This window comes from Podarcis muralis, chromosome 10 (genome assembly GCF_964188315.1).
Source record: "Podarcis muralis chromosome 10, rPodMur119.hap1.1, whole genome shotgun sequence".
NCBI classification, from domain to species: domain Eukaryota; kingdom Metazoa; phylum Chordata; class Lepidosauria; order Squamata; family Lacertidae; genus Podarcis; species Podarcis muralis.
Genome location: NC_135664.1, coordinates 30,468,871 through 30,491,043, shown reverse-complemented (window position 1 = coordinate 30,491,043; position 22,173 = coordinate 30,468,871). Strand labels below are relative to the sequence as shown.

The following is a 22,173-nucleotide window of genomic DNA, read 5'->3' as shown; positions in this document are numbered from 1 at the left end:
GGAGAATAGGATGCTAGGCTAGATGGTGGGACTTTGGTCTGATCCAGCAGACCTCTTCTTATATTCTTATCAACAGTACAGTGGTACCTTGGGCTAAGAACTTAATTCGTTCTGGAAGTCTGTTCTTAACCTGAAACTATACTTAACCTGAAGCACCACTTTAGCTAATGGAGCCTCCCGCTGCTGCTTTCTGTTCTCATCCTGAAGCAAAGTTCTTAACCCGAGGTACTATTTCTGGGTTAGTGGAGTCTGTAACCTGAAGCATATGTAACCTGAGGTATCACTGTATATGGCATAAGCACACAAACAAGAGGGTTCTGGCCATACAGTGGTACCTCGGGTTACATACGATTCAGGTTACAGACGCTTCCAGTTACAGACTCCACTAACCCATAAATAGTACCTCAGGTTAAGAACTTTGCTTCAGAATGAGAACAGAAATCATGCTCTGGCGGCACGGTGGCAGCGGTCGGCCCCATTAGCTAAAGTGGTGCTTCAGGTTAAGAACAGTTTCAGGTTAAGAACAGACCTCCAGAACGAATTAAGTACTTAACCGGAGGTACCACTGTATATTGTATGGAATGACAGAAATGGAAGGGACCTTAAAGGCCATCAAGCCCAACCTCTGTTTGTTGAGACGATGATTAAGTTTGCTTTTGGTTACGAAGTATATCTCTTCCCTGCCACAACACACATACACACTGTCAACAATGTGAAAGCATGTGTTACAAGAATCTGAGATGCTGTGGGCATTTAGTTTCTGAAGTATGAAGAAAGGGTCAACAAACTACTAACTAGTGAGACTTCCGGGTTAGCGCCATCGGCAATGGCGGAGTTCCTCTGACTGAGAGGAACCCGCTCCGTGAAAATTGGGTCTTGCCGCCGCGGCGAAGGCGGAGACCCTTTAAAATCCCAGGCGGAGGAAGCCTGGGAACGTGGGATTCGGCTGACACCAGGAGCGCCTCCCCTACTCGCAGGGAAACCCTTTTTCGGGGATCCGAAGCGACGTGGGGTGAGTGGCGCGGTGTTTTGAATCGACCGCTACTTTTACGGAGTGAAGCCACACAGCCGTTGCCAGAGAGCGCTGACTTTTTCCTGTGGACAATTGGACTCTAAACAAGTACCCGTGAGTAGAACGGAAAATTGGATTAAGAAACATTTTAATTTGGCACTGAAGCGGGAAGGTTCTAAACAGGAAGTCCGCCTTCCGCTTTTGTAAATAGACTGAAGCAAAAATTTGCAAGCTAAAGTCTGGAAAGTCGTATATAAAGGTCTAAATTTCCTTCAGCTTTAACCACCAAAACCCCTCTTGGAAGCAGGAGAAAAGGGGGGGAATTTTGATTGTTCAAGCCTGCAGGAGAGAGAGTAAAGAAAGATAAATTTCCACCGTCTCAAACCTGGGAACGGGGTGTCAGAGACAGAAATTTTTGGGGAAGTTCATTGACTGTTAATGGAACGTCTTTTGACAGATAGTTAAAGAAGAGAAACAAATAGATTCCAATTTTGCCTTTTGCATTCAAAAGAAACAAAATACTTGAAAAATGAAAGTAATTTTCCTTTGTTGGACCTGTTTTCAAAAGATGGATACAAATAGAAATTGTCTCCTCTAGAGGGAGCTTGTTAAATTGTTGCTGGAGTCGATCTGGGGATTTCACAGCTGTGGAGATTAGGATCGTGGGACCAGACTCTGACCTTGAATAAAAATGTGTTTAGAAGAAGTTTTGGTGCTTGCTTTTTGCAAGACAAGCGCTTTGTTGGAGCAGATGCATGAGAAGATGGATTTGATGACTGTTGCAGTCAAAAACTTTGGACAAACGGCAAATACTCATATAGAAACCATTCAGGAACCAAACCAGGAACCTGTTTTGACAGGGCAAGTGCAAGTGCAGAAGATAATGGAGGAGGTTGCTGCTGAACCTCAAGTAACACAAATGGAGAGACCCGAGGCCCTGCAGAAGCATAAGCCGCTGTTCTTGAAGGTTGAATCTGGAGTGGGCCGGGGGGGGGTCTGGAGTTGTGGGGGCTCTTAATTTTGGAGGGACTGTGAAACATGCTTTTAAATACTTTCTGGACTACACTGCTGACTGGGGAATGGGACTGTGGGGAATGGGCTGATCTGCTGAGGGGAGATGGAGATATTTTTGGGTTGGAGTTTCCCCGAGACCTACTCCTCAATGGGAAAGGAAAGAAATTAAGAAAGAGATCAATAAAAGACAAGGTAAAGTGCAGGTATAAACAAGAAGAAGATCTGCAGAAGGGACATGGAAAAGACTTAAGAGCCTCGGACATAAGATTACCAGGTTGATGGACTAGATGGAATGGATAGTAAGGACTGACATAATCCGAGACCAGGAAGAAGAGACGTTGGATGAAGATTGGAAGAAAGTTTTTTAAAAAAATTATTTTGGAAATTAGTGTAAAATTAATGAGTATTAGGGAAAATGTTGGAATGAAACTATTTGGCTTTAGTAGAAATGATATAAGGAGTTATGTATAAATAAGTATTAAGTTTTAAGCTTTAAGGTATTTTATGGTAAGATAAGGTTAAAATAAATTAAGGTAAATTGAACGACAGAATATAGTGAAAGATGGAAAGGATTTGCTGAGTTAATTAATAGGTTAGACTGTTAAGATAAATTACCCAACAAAAATTGAGAAAGATGGAAAGAATTTGCTGAAACAATAAACTAAACGAGAATACAAAAAGGGAGGCGTGAGGAGGTCGATGAAACAAGTAAATGAAAGATAAAGATATGGAATATTGGATGTGTGTTTTTTATTGTTGTATTGTTGTAATGGTTTTATGCTTTTTTTTTGCTTTTTTTCTATGCATCGTAATGTATGTCTTGTTAAATTTTTTGTTGTTTTCTTTTCTTTTCTTCTCTTCTCTGTAATTTTTAAACTTTTAATAAATATACTGTTAAAAAAACAAACAAACTACTAACTAACACACACAAAACATACATTGGATGCATTCCAGTCTGTGGAACTGTGACAACAGCGTTCAGAAGGGGTGTTCTGTAATATTATAACAGAAAATGTGCATCAATTGCTGGGGTTAACTTGCCAGGGTGGATTTGATTTAAATCATGATTTAAATCACTAGTAAGACTTGATTTAAATCATTTTATTTTTTTTGCAGAAAGACTCATTCTTGCTGGTATAATCTTAATATCTACAACCAGATGAAGGTTTCATTTTTAGACTAATAAATTTTCAGAGTAGTTTTTACAATTATATAAAAAATTACTGATTTTGTTATACTATTAGAAATACATAGACAGATAATTATGAAAATATTGTGAGGTTCAATAAGTTAACTGTTTATATTTGGACAACTTTTCTGCTGTACTTTATTGGAAGGAGAAAAATAATGATTTCCTTAATAACAATTTAAACAATTTATTTAACTAAAACAATAACATTATAGCATATGTATCCATGTTTGTTAACTGATGTGGTTAAATGGTTTTGTTTTTGTTTTTTTAAATTAGACTGAGTTTTGGAACACATGAAAAGCTTAAAACAAATCCTTATTTCCTAATGAATAGCCTTTGGACTATTATGTAACTTAAACAGAAAACTATCCTTAGAAAGATTTTTCCTCCCATGGCATTTTATTTTAAAAATCTGATTTAAATAAAAAAAATTCGATTTAAATTTTAAAAATCCAATGTTTTATTATTACTTTTTTAAAAAAATCATTGATTGTTATCCACCCTGTGCTCTGCATTTATTCCACAACAGAACATTTAAAATAAGATCAAATAAGAACTCTCAGTACAATCTTATCCTTAAATTACACTAAACAGATGGGAACTCAACTAAAATTCCACTCTGCGTAAAATACAATCTTATATAATGTTATGGTTGTGATGGTGGCACACAATGCCAGTGCATGTGACAAAAAGAAGTGGATTTCAGGGTTTTGCAGGTGCAGAGCAGAGCTTAGTCTGAATCCTATGCTTTGTTAGATCTTCACTGTCCTTGACAATGGCATAACATGATGTCATCAAAAGAACTGGATTAAATTCACACACACTCCAACGTCTCCCTTGCTTTTCCACAGGTTAGACACCAATTCAATACTTATAAAGTATGTTTCTCACAGTGTTATGTAGTCCACAAGTAAGACTTATAGTAGTGTGTGACCAGTGGGAAATAAACTATTCCTATGAGGGGTTGCCATCTTTTTTCACTCTGGGCGTCTCAAAATGTTCACATTGCACAGCAACATAACTGGTTCAGCAGTGATGGAAACTCGCTTCTCCTGTTTCTCAGTGCACTGCTTTCTCCTCAATATTACCAACCAGCTCATGATATTTATTAAAGGTAATGGTAAAGGGACCCCTGACCATTAGGTCCAGTTGTGGCCGACTCTGGGGTTGCAGTGCTCATCTTACTTTATTGGCCGAGGGAGCCGACGTACAGCTTCTGGGTCATGTGGCCAGCATGACTAAGCCGCTTCTGGAGAACCAGAGCAGCGCACGGAAATGCCGTTTACCTTCCCGCCGGCGTGGTACCTATTTATCTACTTGCACTTTGACGTGCTTTCGAACTGCTAGGTTGGCAGGAGCAGGGACTGAGCAATGGGAGCTCACTCCGTCATGGGGATTCGAACCACCAGCCTTCTGATCAGCAAGTCCTAGGCTCTGTGGTTTAACCCACAATGCCACCTGCATCCCCCCATGATATTTATTCCTGTGAGCTTATTCCTATAAGTAGGCATTTTTCTTTGTCTCTGTGTCCTCTATATTTATTACTTGAAATAACTTTCCAACCCCCTCACACCGCAATGCAAACATAAATACAATGTGTTCTATGCACATTGAGTGGAATAAGTGGCACCACAGTGAGGCTACAGAATGGTTGCTGCATTTAGCATGACACTCCTTCCTTCTTCATATGAGTATGGCTAATTCTTTATCAAAAGGCTGCTGGTGGCTCTGTCTTGGCTTCCAAGCGATCCTCTGTGTAAAGGGAGCCTTAAAGCTTATGGCTGAAAGTATCAGCTGCTGATTCTTAACCCATAAGCCACCTGTACCTCTCACATAATCAACTTTGGCATTTTCTTTAAAATATCATACACAATTATTCTTGGTTCACTGTAATTCTGTATGAACGTCTGATTCAACAACTTTATGAAGATGACCTAACTGCAAATGTAAGCTGCTGAAGTCACGTTTGAACAGGAAGAAACCTGCAGCAAGCAGAAAAGACAGGCCTGGAAGAGGCTCTCAAGGAGCAAAAGTACCTTATAAAACTATTACCATCGCCAATTATATCTACCAATATTTAACCTATTCGCATTATAGATGGGCAATATGAAGTTGAGTGTCTGCCTTTCAGAAAGAATTTAAAAACTATTACCTTTTGTAAGACATCTAAAGCTGTTAGAACCGCTTCTTGCAAACTTGTTAGAACTGCCTCCGTGTATGATGGCAGGATGAAAGGGGATGCATCTGAACTGATTGGAACAGAAACTGCACCATGTAGAATAACACCCAATTTTTGGAGATCATCCATACTGAAACCTGTTTTGATGTGCTGGTAAAGGGCTGGGAATATCTGTATTAAAGCTGTTAGAAAAGGCTGGCTGGGGATAAAAGTCATTTTATCGCAAGAAACTGGAGGCTTTGTGCTTTCTGAGCCAATCCTAAACCAGCTGTTCCAGGCAGCCCACCAAAGATTCAAGTCTTCAATTTCATCTGTTATTACAGGAGGTTCCGCAACGTTATACCTTCCAATCCTTTCTCCTATAGAATCAGTTCTCATAAAAGATCTTCCAAGGCCAGTGGCAGTCACTGTTCCTATGAGGACAGGCACAGGCATATTAATAGCAGGTGGTGTGTCAGGTTTTTCAGTTTCTCTAACAGGGGACACAATTTGTAAGATTTCCTGAAAGCTTTTCAAAGCAGCCAGAGAAACTTCATTGTTTTTGCTGAGTGCAGCTGACTGGATGTGATCAAGAAGGACATCCCAAGCTTGAGAAAAATCTCCTGTTGGGGAAAAAGAAGTTTCAGAAAGCGGTCCATTTCATTATCATGCTCCCCCCCCCCCCTTTTCTCCTTTTTAAAAGTGACTTTTAGTAAGTGGCATAATAATGACCATACATCGTAAGAAAAAAGCTCAGCAGGAGAAATCAGAGGATAGGTGTGCTATATAACCAAGAACACACTGTTACAAGGCAGCATTTATGCCTGCCAAAGATCTGTGGTTACAGAATATACGTAGTATATTATTTGCACTTATTAGTTGCTTTTGTTGCTTTTGGTTTTTTTTACAAAATGTAACTCAAAGTGATTTACAAAAATAGCACATTTGAAAAAACTAAAACAGAGTAAAAGCTAAAAATGCATTTGTATTTATAAAAAGTCAGGACTAGAGTACCCCACCCTAGAGGCCAGATAAGGCCAGGCAGCAGAGGGTGTGTTGTGACCTGTTCTGAGATTATTTTATGATGAATGGTGGGATACAAACCTTAATAAATAAAATAAATCAACCTATAACTGTGGGATCTTCCCCTGCCCAAGTAAAAAATATTCACTGGCCATAAACAAGCAAAGAAGACATTATACCTAATGACTGTAGCAGGTATCTCCTTGTGTTAAATATTCTAGCTACTCCAGCCAACGTTAACACCCATGTTTCAGCCCACTGTTTCTCTGCTGTATCTCTTGAATGGTGAATGAGGATATTGCCACCACCAGACTCAATCTTCTCTTTATCAGCAGTTGTAGACGACTCCCTCACTCGATCCAGCAAATGAAACAGAACCTATAAAATGAAGCATTCCAGAACTTAATAGTCTAGCTGTGCCTTGCAACTGAAGCTTACAAAATAATAAACAAAAATGTGGGCAAGTTATTTTCTTTCTCAGGCAAAGTATGTTAAAGATTCCAGTTTACTTAAATCGACCAACACCAACATTTTTAGCCTATAGATGTTTGCTCAGAATTATCAGTACATTTCAACACCATGTTCACCTGGAAGTTCACAACCACACTTAAAATAGTCTGCGCTGACAGGCACTCCACTACGTTTTCTTAAAAAGTATTTGCTGAAACATGCCTGACACTGACTGCAATGGGAGTTCATAAAGGTGTGTTCCAATATCAGTGACTTTGTAGAAAATGTGGAAGCACATATTTCAAAAACTGCACAGCTTCCATCTTAGCTAAGATGCACATGAAGCAGAATGTCATGAATGTTGAGATAAGAGAGACAGAAAGGAAAAATAGATTATGCATGAGAAGGAAGTTGTGCATCTATAAGGCAAATTATTAAGAAGCCCATGTTGCAGTTTAAAGTAGGTTATATGTCTGGAAAGGCTAAAGCCCACCGAATTACTTGGCAAAAGCTGGCAGAAAGTCAAACAAACAGATTGGACACTAAGGACCAATAGAGAATAGGGAGATTTCCTCTTGCAGTAAATTATACATTGCAGCCAAGATAATTGAAACTGAAAAACAAGAATACCAAGCACACATAGATACAACTAGGATAAGACACAGTTGTGATATTACTGTTTTAAGATGTATGGTTTTTGTATTCTACCTTCCAAATAACTGTGTGCCACGTTGAGTGCTGAAGTAAAGTTCCATGAGCACCAATTGTAGAGAATAAGGTCTGCCCAGCACTCTTTCTCACGGCAGGCCGTGGATCTACACAGAGCTCCCCTAGTTTGGCATACAGACATAGCCAAAGGCAGTCAAATGGTGGCGCTGGGTGAAAAGGACGGTTCAGTGCTATTCCTTTTTCTTCTGCTTGCTTCTGTAGCAATGCTTCCTCTTTGTTCAGATCTTTTTCAATAATTTCACCTCTTTGGAAGAAATAGTCTGAAATGTTCCACTGCAAAAACAAAGAATGCATCTTCATAAATTATGTTTACAGAGCACAGAGAAGGGTGGCAGCCATCCTGTTGAACTAATTACCCTAAAAATTGTGCCAAGCTCCATGCTAGTACTAGTTTTGCTGGCTAGTTTTCACATTTTTATGCAGGAAGGTTTTGAGAAGTATTGCTGGAGTGCTAAGTTGAGTTCCCTTTTAAATGCGTTTTTATGCTGGTTTTAAATACTACTTTAAACAGTGAAGTTGTCTTAATTCTTTGATGCTGCTTTGGGTTTCATTTTTTAAAAATAAAGGAACAAGTGTAAATGAATGAATGAATAAATCCTGCAGCAAGGGGTTACATCTAAGAACATATTCTGGTTGACCGGTGAATTATAATCCTGAACAAGCAATAAATAAAAGACCAGGCTACAATTTCAATCCTGCTGCACACTTAACGATAAACCATATTTTATTTGGGACAAAATAATACTCAAAGTATGTCATGCTGATGCTCCTCTTACTCATTTCTGGCAAGAAGGTCTTAGAACAGTTGTGCTCATTATTAATTTATACAGGACAGAACCTGTTACTTGAAATACTTTAGTTTTCCAAAGAAAGACTTATCTTTCATCTCAATGGACTCAGCTTTTCCTACCAGGTGCCTGATTCTAACTAATAAGCACAATCTAGAGAAAGTAGAACTGGCTTAAATTACATCAAAAATCAATGGAACTTGACACTTAACTCTCCCTTGAAAGCTGTGTCCAATCAGTTCCAAAAATCTCAACACCATAGAATATGTTTTCTGGAACTTGCACACCAACTCCTTCTATTTTGTATCAATGAATCAGGAATTGCTTTTCTCAATATCTGAAACATAAAAACCTTGGAGCTGCCATTTGTTAAGGAGTTGTAGCTCTGTCGGGGTAAACTACAATTCCCAGGATTCTTTTTTTTGGGGGGGGGGGAATGCACTTTAAATGTATGGTGTGTGTATGCAGTCCAAGTCTTAAAGAGCAGTCCTTTGCACATTTACTTTAAAGTCAATCTCTCTGTTAAATTATGCAAAATAATGCTAAACATTGGAAAGTAAAGGTTCACAGCTAGGGATTAAACTAAACACTCACCAAGAGACCAATTGATGTTAAGCTAATGTTGAGTTCTTGATTGTGAAGGCCAAAGCTTCCAGCAACATCTACAACAATCTGTAGGCAAGTACATGGCATCGTTGGCAAGAAGTCAGTCACAACCAACTGTAGGCACTGGAATGCAGTCCTTATTAGAGACTCTCTATTAACAAAGCAAAACAAAAATTTCTAGGTTTATCAAATGGTCATAAAATATCATACTACCAAACAGATGATTGCCCAATTGATACATTCAACTAGATACGTAGTAGCTCTGCATCAGTCAAACTCTTTGTGCTTAGCTGCTTACTCTACAGACCTGTCCATTTTTAACATGCTCAAGGAAGCCAATCTCCTCCACCAAATTATGGGACGTGGGTGGCACTGTGGTCTAAACCACTGAACCTCTTGGGTTTGCAGATCGGAAGGTCAACAGTTCGAATCCCCATGACGGGGTGAGTTCCCGTTGCTCTGTCCCAGCTTCTGCCAACCTAGCAGTTCGAAAGCACACCAGTGCAAGTAGATAAATAAATACTGCTGTGGTGGGAAGGTAAACGGCATTTCTGTGTGCTCTGGCTTCCGTCACGGTGTTCTGTTGTGCCAGAAGTGGTTTAGTCATTCTGGCCACATGACCGGAAAGCTGTCAGTGGACAAACACCGGCTCACTCAGCTTGAAGCAAGATGAGCGCCACACTGGACCTAACGGTCCAGGGGTCCTTTACCTTTTAGTTGTATGGAACTGGCAAGTCCACACATTAATGGCTTGTCATATGTAATACCACCATTCTCTTCGACTTTCATAGGACCATCATGCAATGTCTTGTATGTGTGGCATAGGTCATTCACTTTACAGAAGCAAGAACAAACCGCAATGCACTGAATACATTTAAGGTTTATATTTGAGAGTATTAGCTAAAAGGTTATAAAGTTGGGTGAAAATAAGCAGCTTTTCTTTTCATATAAACACTAGGTGCAAAAAGATGAAGCTTAGAGGACATCAGAATATTTAATTTTTTGAGTTATGTGCTAGAGCCACAAAAAACTTGTTACCCTAGGAATGAGGTTACTATATTTTGCACAATAATTTGGTGCAATAATTATAAAAAAATAAGACTATGGAGCAGCAAAGTGAGCTTAAAAAACGGAAGCAGCAATGAAGATTAGCAATAGTAAATGTTTGCATCTTGGCTTCAAGAAACTCACCCCTGATCACTTCTGATTGCTCCCATGACTCCAAGTACCAAGGGCCACCCAGGTCCTAGACTGTCACCCTGGCTTTGCAAAATCTGTAGCACACATTCCAGTTGCTTGAGCCTAATATCAGGGTGATTGATGTTTGACAGTTCTTTCAGTGGATTTAGAAGCAGCAACTGAAGTCTCTAGAAATAAAAGGGAAGCAGAGACTGAACTTTAGTTACTAAAGCATCTTGAAGCTAAACAGAATCATACACAGAAGTGACAAGCTCAGTGGGGAGGCAGGGACCTACTGGACACCAGTGGCAGCTGCGGAGAGACAGAAAGCGAAACACTTAAATTCTACATCAGGTGGTCTCCAGCCTAAATCCAGCCTAGGCAGTACTGCCAGCTGCCTCAACTCAAAAGATCCTGGCCAGCAGCTACTTTTCTAGCATATCATCATTAGAAGTGTAGCTGCAGCCAGATCTATGCCAAAAGGGTTAGAAGAGAGGAGAAAAGAGTGGGAAAATATAAATGCCTAGTAGCCACCAGCTGTCTGTTGTGTTTCCTGCTGCTTAGTCATATACAGTGAAAAGTCCACACAAGATGCCTGGGTTATTGCCTCATCGTTGCTCAACCTGATTCCCCTAATACCCCACAACCTCATTCTGCAATAAAGCCTCCTGTTTATTGTAGTGCTGAATCTTGCAAAAAAATAGTGAGCAGAACAAAGAAACAGAAACAGAAGCAACCCTACAACCTCCAGGTTGGGAGCCAACATACTGTTCTGGTGTCTACCTAGCTAGGTATGAAGCTACTGTAAGAAAATACTGGGGTTCCAGTTCTACACTGACTAACTTAGGAGTAAGCCCCTTAGGTCTGAATCAGCACACATAGGACAACGCTGCTATTTAGCCCAACAAGCAGCCACTTCTACTGGCTGGAAGAGCAGCCTTGACTCCTACAAGTCAGCTATGTAGGATGGGAAATTCCAGAAGCACAGACATTCCAGCTATATATTCATTACGTAGCTAACAATGCATAGAACTGTGGAAAATAACTTCTGATTCTTATTGACAATTAATATAAATTACACGACAACTGCTTGCTATAGAGCATAATTTCCAGAAGATTTTTTTATTTCCTGGAGCATTATTTTACCTGGTTCTGAGAGAGTGAAGGATCATGGTTAAATGTCAGCCCAGCCTTGATGAGAGACGTTAAAGCTTCTGCTCCCCATTCCCTCATCCGTGAATTTGGATGTTGGCAAACCTAAATATACAATATAGCTTCCTTTATTCAAGCCGGAATGCACATTAATAAACATTCAACATTAATAATAGGTTTTCAATCTATGAATTCTTTTAAAATACTGATAACCATAAGCTGATCTGGTACATATATACAACAATTGCTGTGTTATTATATTAATAGTAATTTCTGCGGCCCTTTCAGCATGCATGGTGCTTTGTCATTCTTATCTCATGTGGCTTCTGAAAATAGGAAATGCAAGATACATATTTCTTATTTGACTAATAATTAATTCTAGGTTTAGATGTTTTGTATCTTAATAAATTCTCTATCCAATTCCAATGATATATGTGATTGCAGATTTACCAACTGTGCAAGCTGGCCCTAAGCTACAAATGAGTCATTCTATGTATATCAAAATCTCTCTTTGCAGCTCAATCTTTTTCCTTATGAGGTTTTACAATGTGATCTATTACCACCAAACAGCAAAATGAAAAGATTCACTCATTAGCACAAAGTCAAACAGTAAATAAGGAAGACAAACTTGCAAGAAAAACTTACCTTCTGCATAAAAAGAGAGAGGAAGCAGTAGGGAAGAAGTAAAAAAATATGAAACCAAGACAGCGAGCAATAATCTTTAATATATCATCACTGAGCTTTACACCATAAACAGTTTTAATACAGAGATACAGTGTTTCTAAAGTGTGTCCTGTGTGATTAGAATGGTTCTGTAATATTGTAAAATAGATGTTGAGAACTGATCTATTTCTCCAAGGGGAAAAAGCCTTATTGTTTGTCAAGCCTCTAAAACTAAACCACTTTTATGATGCCTATCAATCCTAAAAATGTGAAAAAGTTCATTTGCTAATCCTGTGTGAAAAAGAGATATACACTGCATGTTAAAAAGAGATACTGCAGAAATTTCCCCAAATCCATATATGCATTTCCCTCCTTGCTACAGAGCCATGGCTGGGGGGGGGGGGGGGCGTGTCCCAGGAATGTGGACTCCATTTCTCTTTATCTGGTCACCTGGGCTCTCCCCTAGGCCATGCATTCACCCCAGGCCACAACTCTCCCTAGTTCTATTTCCACGCCCTCCTTCTGCTTGACTGACTGCTATGAAAATAAATCTTGCTTGCCTGGATAGCAGCAGGAGTGTAGGTGTGTGGGGGTGTACGCACACACTCTACACCTGACTTTCGTGGGGCTGGAATGTAGTCTAGTGTATAAAGGTAAGAGTCACATCCTTTGCTCCACCCACTTTTGCCTCTGGCCCCGCCCTCCATTCATAGAGTTAAACCTCGGTTGTCGAACGTAATCCATTCTGGAAGACTGTTCGACGTCCAAAATGTCCGACAACTGAGGATTCAAAGGGTGGTTGGCAAAGTCAGTGGAGAAAAAAGGGGGGGGCTGTAAGCTGTTCGGCTTCCAAAAAACATTCGAAAACAAGAGAATTTACTTCCGGGTTTTTGGCGTTCAGGAGCTGAAACATTCAAAAACGGAGCTGTTCGGGAACCGAGGTTTGACTGTATGTGGTTCTCCAGAACAACCCCCATGTGAGAATGCTGAAAAACCCCATTGTGGAGAATCACCACCTGTCAGGTCATCTTGGATTTATATTTTTTTCAACCATTAGAATATAAAACCTAACATTCTATAAAGCACCCTTATTACTTATCAAGTTACAAAGATCTCTGTAATAAAAAAAGGAAAGCTCCACGAATAAACTTATAAGAAAGGGTGTTGGTCAATCCTACGGAACAGGGATGTCCAACAGGTAAATTGCGATCTACTGGTAGATCCCTGCGAGGTTTTGGTAGATCGCGGTCGATCTCTGGCTCTCATTCCTTAGCGTTCCTAAAACTGACTCCTGCCCCGCCCCACCCATTGTTTGATCTCTGGAAGGGAAGACGGAGCGATCTTGCCTTTAACCCCCTGTTCCTTGCCTTTAACCCCCCAAAGGAAGACCCCCCAATAAAGTTTTTTTAACCCTCTCAAAACTGTCCCCCCCCTAAAAAAAAGCTCAACAACTTTGAGCTGAACTCCCAAGAAATGGGGGTAGAGCACTGCCAGTTTTTAATTCTGAAAGTAGATCGCAGTCTCTTCAGATTTGGCCACCCCTGCTATGGAATTTAAATCCAAAACTGCATTTTCCAGTAGGATCCAGTTTGAAATTAAGATATGAGAATTTTGTGAGTTTTGAGACAAATTTTTTTTCATTCAATTCAGTATAAATGGTTGTACAAGTCCTTCCATTTTAGCCAGTGAAACTCATTGTGTTTCTATTTTATATATACATTTGTTATCTACAACCAAACTTTTATTGACAACTTAAAAAGACTACATTTTACACAGACTGCAAATGTCTATGCATTTTTCTGTTAAGGTAATCCTGGCATTTTAGCCGGCCATGTAATAACTAGAACAGACAACTACTTTATCCTAATCGTATAAAGAGCAATATTCCTATGTATCATCAGGATGCTTCCTTCACTAATTTGCAATTATGAAACAGCTTCTGACAATGATTCCCATAAGTGTTTCTATAGGATGGGATTACACATATGTGCACTTCAATCCACATATGACAAATCATTCATAAGCAGTTAAATAAGACTAATATTTGACTTATGAACAGACATGTGCATAATTTCTTCCCAGGTGATGACTATACTAGCACAAGTGACTTATGTGAAATAACTATGGTATGCATGAGAACATTGCAACTATGTAATGGAGTTTATCATGTGGATCCTTTCCAAACTAATCACCATCCTACCAGGAGGAAAAGAACTCAGGCACACACACAGCCTTGTACCAAAAGTCCTTAGACAGCTCAATATTAGATATATCAGAGGAAGTGAACAACAAAGAGTCCTCTTTAATAGAGGTAAATGAATTCCGCCCCCTGCTTCCAAGCTTCCAGCATTCTTTGCATGCACATTCTCTTTACAGTAAATGATATTATGGGAAACTCCTAAGCCTGGAACTACAACGGAACAGAACTGGTTACCAGGAAGAGTAGCTCCAGTCTCCATAGACGTCAAGGATACAATAAGAGGTGCCTTTTCATTTGAGATTATTAAAATCAGTTTGACAGCACCATCTCACTTACCTAGAATTAAGTCCAACTGAACACACTGGTACTACATCTGAGTAAACATACACAGGATTGCACTGTAAGTATTATGTTCCTCCGTCTACATTTTGTAAAATTTTCTAAGATACTACACCTTTATTTCTGCCTTTGCAGATGTATGCCTTTAAGTATGATATGTCAACTTGCTTGAGCTCTGCTTTTCAACATCATCGAAACAGCATGATTTAATAAGAAGCTACAGAAAGCATATTTAAATAGCACTGAGGAGAAAACAATGCAAATTCTATAAGAAACAAAAAATAATCTAGAAACAGAATAGAAAATAAGATGCAGTTAAAAACCAATGTAGCATAATTGGCTTTCCAAAAAAACCCCTTATGTTTTTAAGTTTTAATACCACAGAGGAAAAATACAAAGGTTCATCTAAAGGTTATAAAAATATTGTTTACCTCTAGGAGATGGCCAGTCAGTGGTCTCCATAAAATTTCAATCCTATGCATGTTAACTAGTCCTGTTTCAAGCAACTTAGCAACAGCAAACAGTGATGGCTCCTAAGCATAAACAGAATTTAAAACAGTCACTTGACTTAACAACCTACTGCATTATATTTTTCCATTTTTAAAGTATTTATACTCTGCATTTCTATTTCCTTAAAACAGCTCATTTTCTGAGTTAGTTCCTAACACTAATCTTTCTATTTGCTGTTTCGCCACATTTTAATATGGTACATTTAAACTTTAAATAAACAATTGCATTAGTGTACGTTCCTGTGAAGCTCACATATCATGTTGTTATAATGCCCTAAATTCAGTAGTAAAATCATTAGCATAATTCATTCTATATGATGTTGACTTAACAAATAATATATTGCACTGCAAGAAATTTAAAAACCAAAGCTAGGAGTTAGTTAATTTATAAAGCATGTCTGAAAAGCAGAATAAAATATACCCTACCTTATTATTTCCATAGGCCATGTCCATTGCTTCCAGCGACAAGGAGCAAAGTGCATTTATTAAATGATGTAATGAAACATCATCTAGGTACCTGTGGGAAGAATCAATTATTAGAACTGTTGCCAAAAGGGATTAGAAACAAACATTGTGATCTAAAAGTCAGTTCTCTTACTGTGAGCTTTCAAATAGCCTGGAAAGTATGTTGGAGATAACTGGTAAGTCAGTCATAACAGCTGTAGTTAGAACCTGAAAGGATACAATTAAATTATGTAAGCAAATGCATAACATAAAAATACAATGTGATTTATTCTGCTACACAGTAAACACAATCTTACAGTGCTAGGTCCTTCCACAGCTCTTCCAGGCTTCAAAGCACCTCCAACACCAGGCTTTAAACCAAGAATCCATACAAGATGCTGAAATGAAAAACACATTTTTAAACTTAAGTGCTTGCATAAAGGTCCACGTTAAACATTAAACAAGAGTTTAAAACAACCTATGGTTTTATGTGAATGAACAGAATGTGCCGCACACTTCACTACATTTCTGCAGTGCTTCTCTTTTGCATTTTGCTGTGCTGCACATGAAACAAGCCAAAGTTTGACTTGTTGTATTGTCCAAACTCAGGCTTGTGCTTTGTTTGAAAAGAAACATACCACAATTCCAGCTCTGGGAACGTAAGAGCAGAATGCACCAACGCACATCTCATTTACATTAAACAGTTTCTTTTTTGTTTTAAACTATGGGTTAGTGTGACATTCGAACTAGGCCATAAAAAATACCTTTCAAGGGTTGCACTTCTGTGAGCAAGGACAGATCCGCATCATACATTTCAAGCATATCCAATACACATTTAAAGCACATTACTTCCCCCAAGGAATCCTGGAGGATGAAGTTTGTTAAGGGTGCTGGCAATTGTAGCTCTGTGAGGATGAGAGTACAGTTCTCAGGATTCTTTGGAGGAAGTCATGTGCTTTAAATGTATGTGGGGTGTGCTTTAAATGTAGGGTGTGAATCTGCCCAAAGTGTATTACATGCTAATATTCCAACTTTAAAAATTCTACTTGAATCCTCCAGCTGTTCTGTGTATGGTTTTTTCCAGCTCGACTATGGTACTTGGCTACCTTCATTACAGTTGTGGGTACATTTCATTTAGTCACAGAAAGGTAAGGGAAGCAAAAAGCTCATTTGCTGCATGTTCATGTAAATTACAAAAATCGCCATGCTTTAATTACAAAAAGTTTGAAAAGCACAATTGTGTGGGGCTGGCTTGCATCATGGAAGGAGTTTCACTCAAAGAGAATATCCACCCAAGAAGTTAAAACAAAATGCAAGTCAAGAAAGGTAAATCAAGCATTACCCATTACTCACCTGGAGAGTAGCTAACACAAGTTGCCAGGATGTACCAAGGACACCTCCATGACAATGAGCCAAGCTAAGTAATGTCCTCATGCACTGTATATTCTTAGAAGTAAGCTAGGAGAGCATTTAAACAGTTAGAATTTTCGAAGTAGAGAAAATAATAGCATTTGTGAAAAAAATGGTAATAGCAAACACAATGATGGAAACCCTGCAATCCGTTCTTTTATTTTCCCCCTCTGTCTAATACCTACATGTTATGTGATGAATTTACATTGGAGTTAAATTACAGCAGCTAAATAACACTGGAAGAACCTAGTCATTTTAATTCATTCAAACATCTTAATCCTTCTATTTCTATTTCAACATGCAAATCATTATGATAGCTAGTTTGTCCTGCTATTTTCTACTCAAGTGAAAATGGGGCAGAAAAAGAAGATTCTCCATTCCAACAGGAAACATGCAGTCCAGGATACAAAAGAATGTGTTGAAGTAAAACCTGCATATACTCAACGAAATTCTTGGAATCATTTATTTATTTGAGGTTTTACTTAGTTTTAAAATTTACTGGACAGATGACTGATATTGTGAAAGAGAAACAGCTATTGTTCGAATAAATTTTTTCCCACAGCCTTTCATCAGCATGGTCCCATTGACTTCAATGGATGCAGAACTCCGGGTTATAAGCAAACATTTGCCACTCAATCTACACAGAGAATGCAAATTGTACATTGCATTTGTTGCACTGATATTGTGAATTTTAGTACAAGGCTGGTCTTTCGAAACTTTGAGTCTGTCGAAAAGAGCATTTATTCTGGCTGGTAGATTCATCTACATATACAGGATATCAAAGAAAAATATTGTTAACTTTAAGGAATTATTTCTAGAAATCTGAAACATCCTTCCAGTGCAGAAATCATGTTTATATTTGCAACTAGTAAATTAAAACAACCTCAATCTTAACCTAGCACCACAAACTCACTGTGTATCTCCTATAAGCTCATGCATGTTTTACTATATCTACCTGTATTATCCCATTAATAGTAAAACATGGTCTTTCAAGATTTTAGGAATGAAACAGCAATCTCCTTCTCAATTTGGTCATATTGAGAGTAGCAGCAGGGCTAAGTTAGACAGCTAAAACTTAAGGATAGTATGGAACTGCAGTTTCTTTTCTCCTTAACCGTTGTTAGATATTCAGACCACTGAATTCACAGTAACAAATGGAGGTATATGGAATGATAGCAAGAGAGGACACAAAACAAAACATGAAAAAGGCAAGACTCATCCAAGAAAGAATCAGTGAACATTATAGCAATATAGAATGGCCACCCACTTCACCAGCACTATAATAGAAAAGGGAAGGTTAAGATCCAAAGCAGCAGGATGGATTCTAATGTAAGGGAGCACAGGAACAGCAATCCAGCCATAATGAATGGGTATTCTTCAAGTTAGGACAAATTATTTTGCTACCAAAATACCGGTAAGCAAGGCAAGAGAAAGCAACAAGAGGCAAGTTACTTACCTTGGGAAACTCTTAAAAGGACAAATAGAGAGTAGCAGAAATTGTATACTGTAAAAGAGGAGGGAACGTACTCTATCCAGTCAGCTTAGAAAAGAAACCAAGGCTCCTAACCTAGCACTGGTTTCACAGAAGAAGTATATGTCTGATGGAAGAACAGGCAGGAAGGGGCCAGAACAATAATCTACAGTGACAATGAAAGTCCCAAGACTGGGCACTCTGGCTTGTCTCATCCAAAATGGCCACCTTGCTGCTGGGAGGGTACCTGAAGAGATGGGTGTGTAGCTGGGCTCCCCCTTCTCTGCATGCAGGAAACAGGGGGGAGAGGAAGGGAAGGAAGCTGGTGCAAATTTTGCTTCTGCTGGGTGGCTGTTCCTCGTAGTAGATTGGTGAAAAAGGAAAACTAAGGGGGAAAACATGGATGAAGCGACTTGACAGACAAACGGTACAAAGAGGAAGAGCAGACAACAGACACACAGGAAATGTCTAAGTTCATAAGCCATGCCCATAATCTATCTATAAGCACCAATTCCAACATTAGGTCATATTCTAGCATAGCCATGCAACAAAACAGTGATACGAAGACAGGAGCTGGCTGGGTTCCCCAAGCATCCCCGTACTTGTCCCCGTATAAGTGAGTGGCTGACATTCATGGAGGAGAATGCACTTTTAAAAGACCCTGAAAGTGACTGAGGTGGGGACCCGGGAATGTTTCAGTTTCTAATCTGGGGATATATACAAACTGAAATGTGAATACAAATTAACTGAAGTATTCACCCAAACCTATAGAAATGCTTTGTGTAATTATTATATTGCTGAAAATAGGATGAATAAAAGTCCATGGCAAACAAGCCAAGATTCCAAATGCTGATTCACATCTCTTTTGTTCGTAAAAGAACGTCTACTTCAAAACGCATGAAAAGCACTGAGTGCAAGATTTCTTGTTTGGACATATGGTGTGGAAAGCTGCCATGTACAACTTTCTGACTGGTATATTTAGACCACGTTCTATGCCACCATTCATACGTTATGATGTATGCATACTTGCAACGCAAGTACAATCCAATGTGTGTTTAAGGGGATAAGTATGTTTAAGGTTTGCATGCTTAGGATGACATGCAGCTTGCTTGTGCACATGAGACTTCCCATTCCTGTCCTTTTCCCTGCAGGCCCTGCTCCCCTACTTCTGCTCTGAATGGAGGACCCTCCAGAGTACATGTGGGAGGGAGAGAAAGGGGAAATCCCTTTGCATCTGCTGGTGCAGATCTTGTCCATAATCTTTTTGTTGCTACAGTCAATCTTTATCCCGAAAGCTGTTACGATATAAGATAGTCTGTTTTTCAATGTTTTATTGTGTTTTTATATATGCTGTAAGCCACCCACAGTGGATGGGGAAACACAGCTGATGGGCAGAATATAAATAATAAAATAGTTGTTGTTGTTGTTAAATGATATATGTTAAGTGGCTCCATCTTTGCACATAAATTAAGATATCAACCACTGGAATTCTGCTAGATACTTTTTGTAATCTGGGTGCTTTTCTAAAAGCTGCAAAATTAGATGCTAATATTTTAAACAACGTAAACTGAATTGCTAACATTCCTAAATCTTGGTGACCAAAACTGGACACAGAGGAGGCCCTTTCAGTTAACTGAAATCAGTGGGACATTTCATTGATACACAAAGGTAATTAGATATGCGGCATGCATCTAAAATACTCCTGCTATGTCCCTCAAATCCAATTCCGCATTACTTTCTTCAACTACATGCTCACTCCAATATCTCTGCTGGACTACGGGGCAGATGCGTCACTGGACTTTTGAGATAAAAGTAAAAGTCTAGTAAAATTAAACCATCAAATAAGAAAATGATATTTACAAATTATATTTTACCATTACTGTTCCCTGTGGTTGGAGAGCGAGTGGTTGTCCTACTGCTACAACTTGCTGGTGAGACTCACTTGATGGACTAATCATCTGAACATTCTGCCCCTGGATGGAATATGCTAAAAAGCAAAAGAAGAATTCTAAGATTTCAATTATAAAATACAGACTTCACCTTCCCAAGACAGAAATTTTGGGCAATTCCCACCTCTCATACTACTGTACTCAGAAAGGTTCCCAAACCCTCTGGAAGAGAGTGGATACTGCTGCCGTGAATTTCAGGGAGAGGCTGGCAAAAATTGCCTGTCCCCAGCAGAAGCAACCCTTGACCGCAACTCTCCTCAGAAGTTGCCTTCGCCTGTAGGAATAAAGCCTGCATCTAACCCTCTGAAAAGGATATGAAGTTTGAAAATACACACACATAGAAGTAAATTTACTTATTTAAGTTACCAACACCAAACTATTTTTAGGATTGGTAACAGAAGTAACATTTGATACATTATATTTATTTCTAAAAGGGCAAACAGTTAATCCCTTTAAAAATCACAAGAGGTAAAGTAAAAAAAAAAAAGTTTTCAGTAATTCCACCCCACATCACTGATTTCCATACAGGAAACGGACACCCATGTATATTTAAAAAAACCCAAGAAAATATATTAGAAAAAAATTAAGGGAATATAGTTGCTCTAAAGGCTATTTTAAAAGCCGTTTCTTTTTAAAAATGGGTTATAGTCACACTTATGGTCTGTGGCGGGCAGGGCTACCTTTACCTTTACCTTTATGGTCTGTGGCAGATATGAAGATTATGCTGTACCTAAAACAAAAATTTTTTTTTCTTTCCAGTAGCCCCTTAAAGACCAACTAAGTTAGTTCTTGGTATGAGCTTTCGTGTGCATGCACACTTCTTCAGATACCCTGAAGAAGTGTGCATGCACATGAAAGCTCATACCAAGAACTAACTTAGTTGGTCTTTAAGGTGCTACTGGAAAGAAATTTTTTTGTTTGTTTTGAGTATGGCAGACCAACACAGCTACCTATCTGTAGCTGTACCTAAAGTTCTTGATACAATTTCCATTACATTTAAAGCTATAAATATTATTTTCAGGCCATAACAGGAATCAAACTGCAAGGCTTTAAAGGGGGTGAAGAACAGATCACTCATGTGGGCTGTTAATGTGGTTCTGCCTCTGAAAGAAAAAAAAATACTACTCTTTCAGGATCAGGATATATCTCAAGTGGCTGTAGATAGGGAAGACCAGATTATTTCACATTAGACCTCAAACACTTCCATAGCATCATATACCATTCTGCCAAGCACTTGTTTATCAAATATGTGTCTGGAAAAGCAAAAGTTTTCAACCACGTTACTGCTGTTTGCTTATAATTGTGTATGCTCTTGTTTACAAGAAGAAAAGTAAGACCAAATAATATCCTTACATTTACCAGAAAGTGCAGCAGTAGTAGTGTTCAGCACAGTTAGGGCATAATGAGGAGGCAGGGAGCCTTTGCAAATGGCAGTAATGAAGGCATCTCTTGATGTTACGAGACCAAGTTTTCCACACAGTGCAGCCATAGTCAATTCTGCTTTTAAAATATTTTCTGTGGCAGCTTCATCAGTGCTGAAATAGTACAAATAAGTAAAAGGCATGATTCATACATATAAGAAGAAGCCGAAAAGGGAACACTCATACTTACACATTTACTATGAGGAAAAAATCCTATGGAAATATTCAAAAAGGATCAGCAGCCATGTTGGCCCATGGGGGGGGCGGGGCGGGGCGGGTAGAATAAAAAATTCATAGCAGGTTACCAGGACTAATCAAAATGTCACAAAACGCTGACAAAAAAAATTACTATAAAGATACAGGAGATATTTAACTCTGATCAAGTTTTTTAAATAACACCAGTTTTATAATACCGTATTCTTAAAATCTACACATTTCAGAGATGCAGAAAAAAAGGATTTTTT

The 22,173-nt window shown here is 38.8% G+C and overlaps 1 protein-coding gene across 6 annotated transcripts in view; it reads right to left on the bottom strand.

Moving 5' to 3' along the window:
- The window catches only part of MON2 (MON2 regulator of endosome-to-Golgi trafficking), an 81,427-nt gene that overhangs the window by 31,536 nt on the left and 27,718 nt on the right, over positions 1 to 22,173 (bottom strand). For 3 of the 6 annotated variants that reach the window (XM_077934682.1, XM_028747798.2, XM_077934684.1), the window contains exons 14-27: positions 21,642 to 21,823; positions 20,214 to 20,326; positions 16,812 to 16,916; positions 15,776 to 15,856; positions 15,613 to 15,686; positions 15,441 to 15,531; positions 14,937 to 15,038; positions 11,298 to 11,408; positions 10,164 to 10,339; positions 8,961 to 9,123; positions 7,558 to 7,851; positions 6,579 to 6,777; positions 5,371 to 5,999; positions 2,965 to 3,018 (exon numbers count right to left, since the gene is read on the bottom strand). In XM_077934682.1, coding sequence (XP_077790808.1) covers positions 2,965 to 3,018; positions 5,371 to 5,999; positions 6,579 to 6,777; positions 7,558 to 7,851; positions 8,961 to 9,123; positions 10,164 to 10,339; positions 11,298 to 11,408; positions 14,937 to 15,038; positions 15,441 to 15,531; positions 15,613 to 15,686; positions 15,776 to 15,856; positions 16,812 to 16,916; positions 20,214 to 20,326; positions 21,642 to 21,823 — 2,374 coding nt within the window. The remainder of the gene's footprint in view (positions 1 to 2,964; positions 3,019 to 5,370; positions 6,000 to 6,578; positions 6,778 to 7,557; positions 7,852 to 8,960; positions 9,124 to 10,163; positions 10,340 to 11,297; positions 11,409 to 14,936; positions 15,039 to 15,440; positions 15,532 to 15,612; positions 15,687 to 15,775; positions 15,857 to 16,811; positions 16,917 to 20,213; positions 20,327 to 21,641; positions 21,824 to 22,173) is intronic. The other 3 variants (XM_028747803.2, XM_028747805.2, XM_077934683.1) reach the window with 2 other exon arrangements.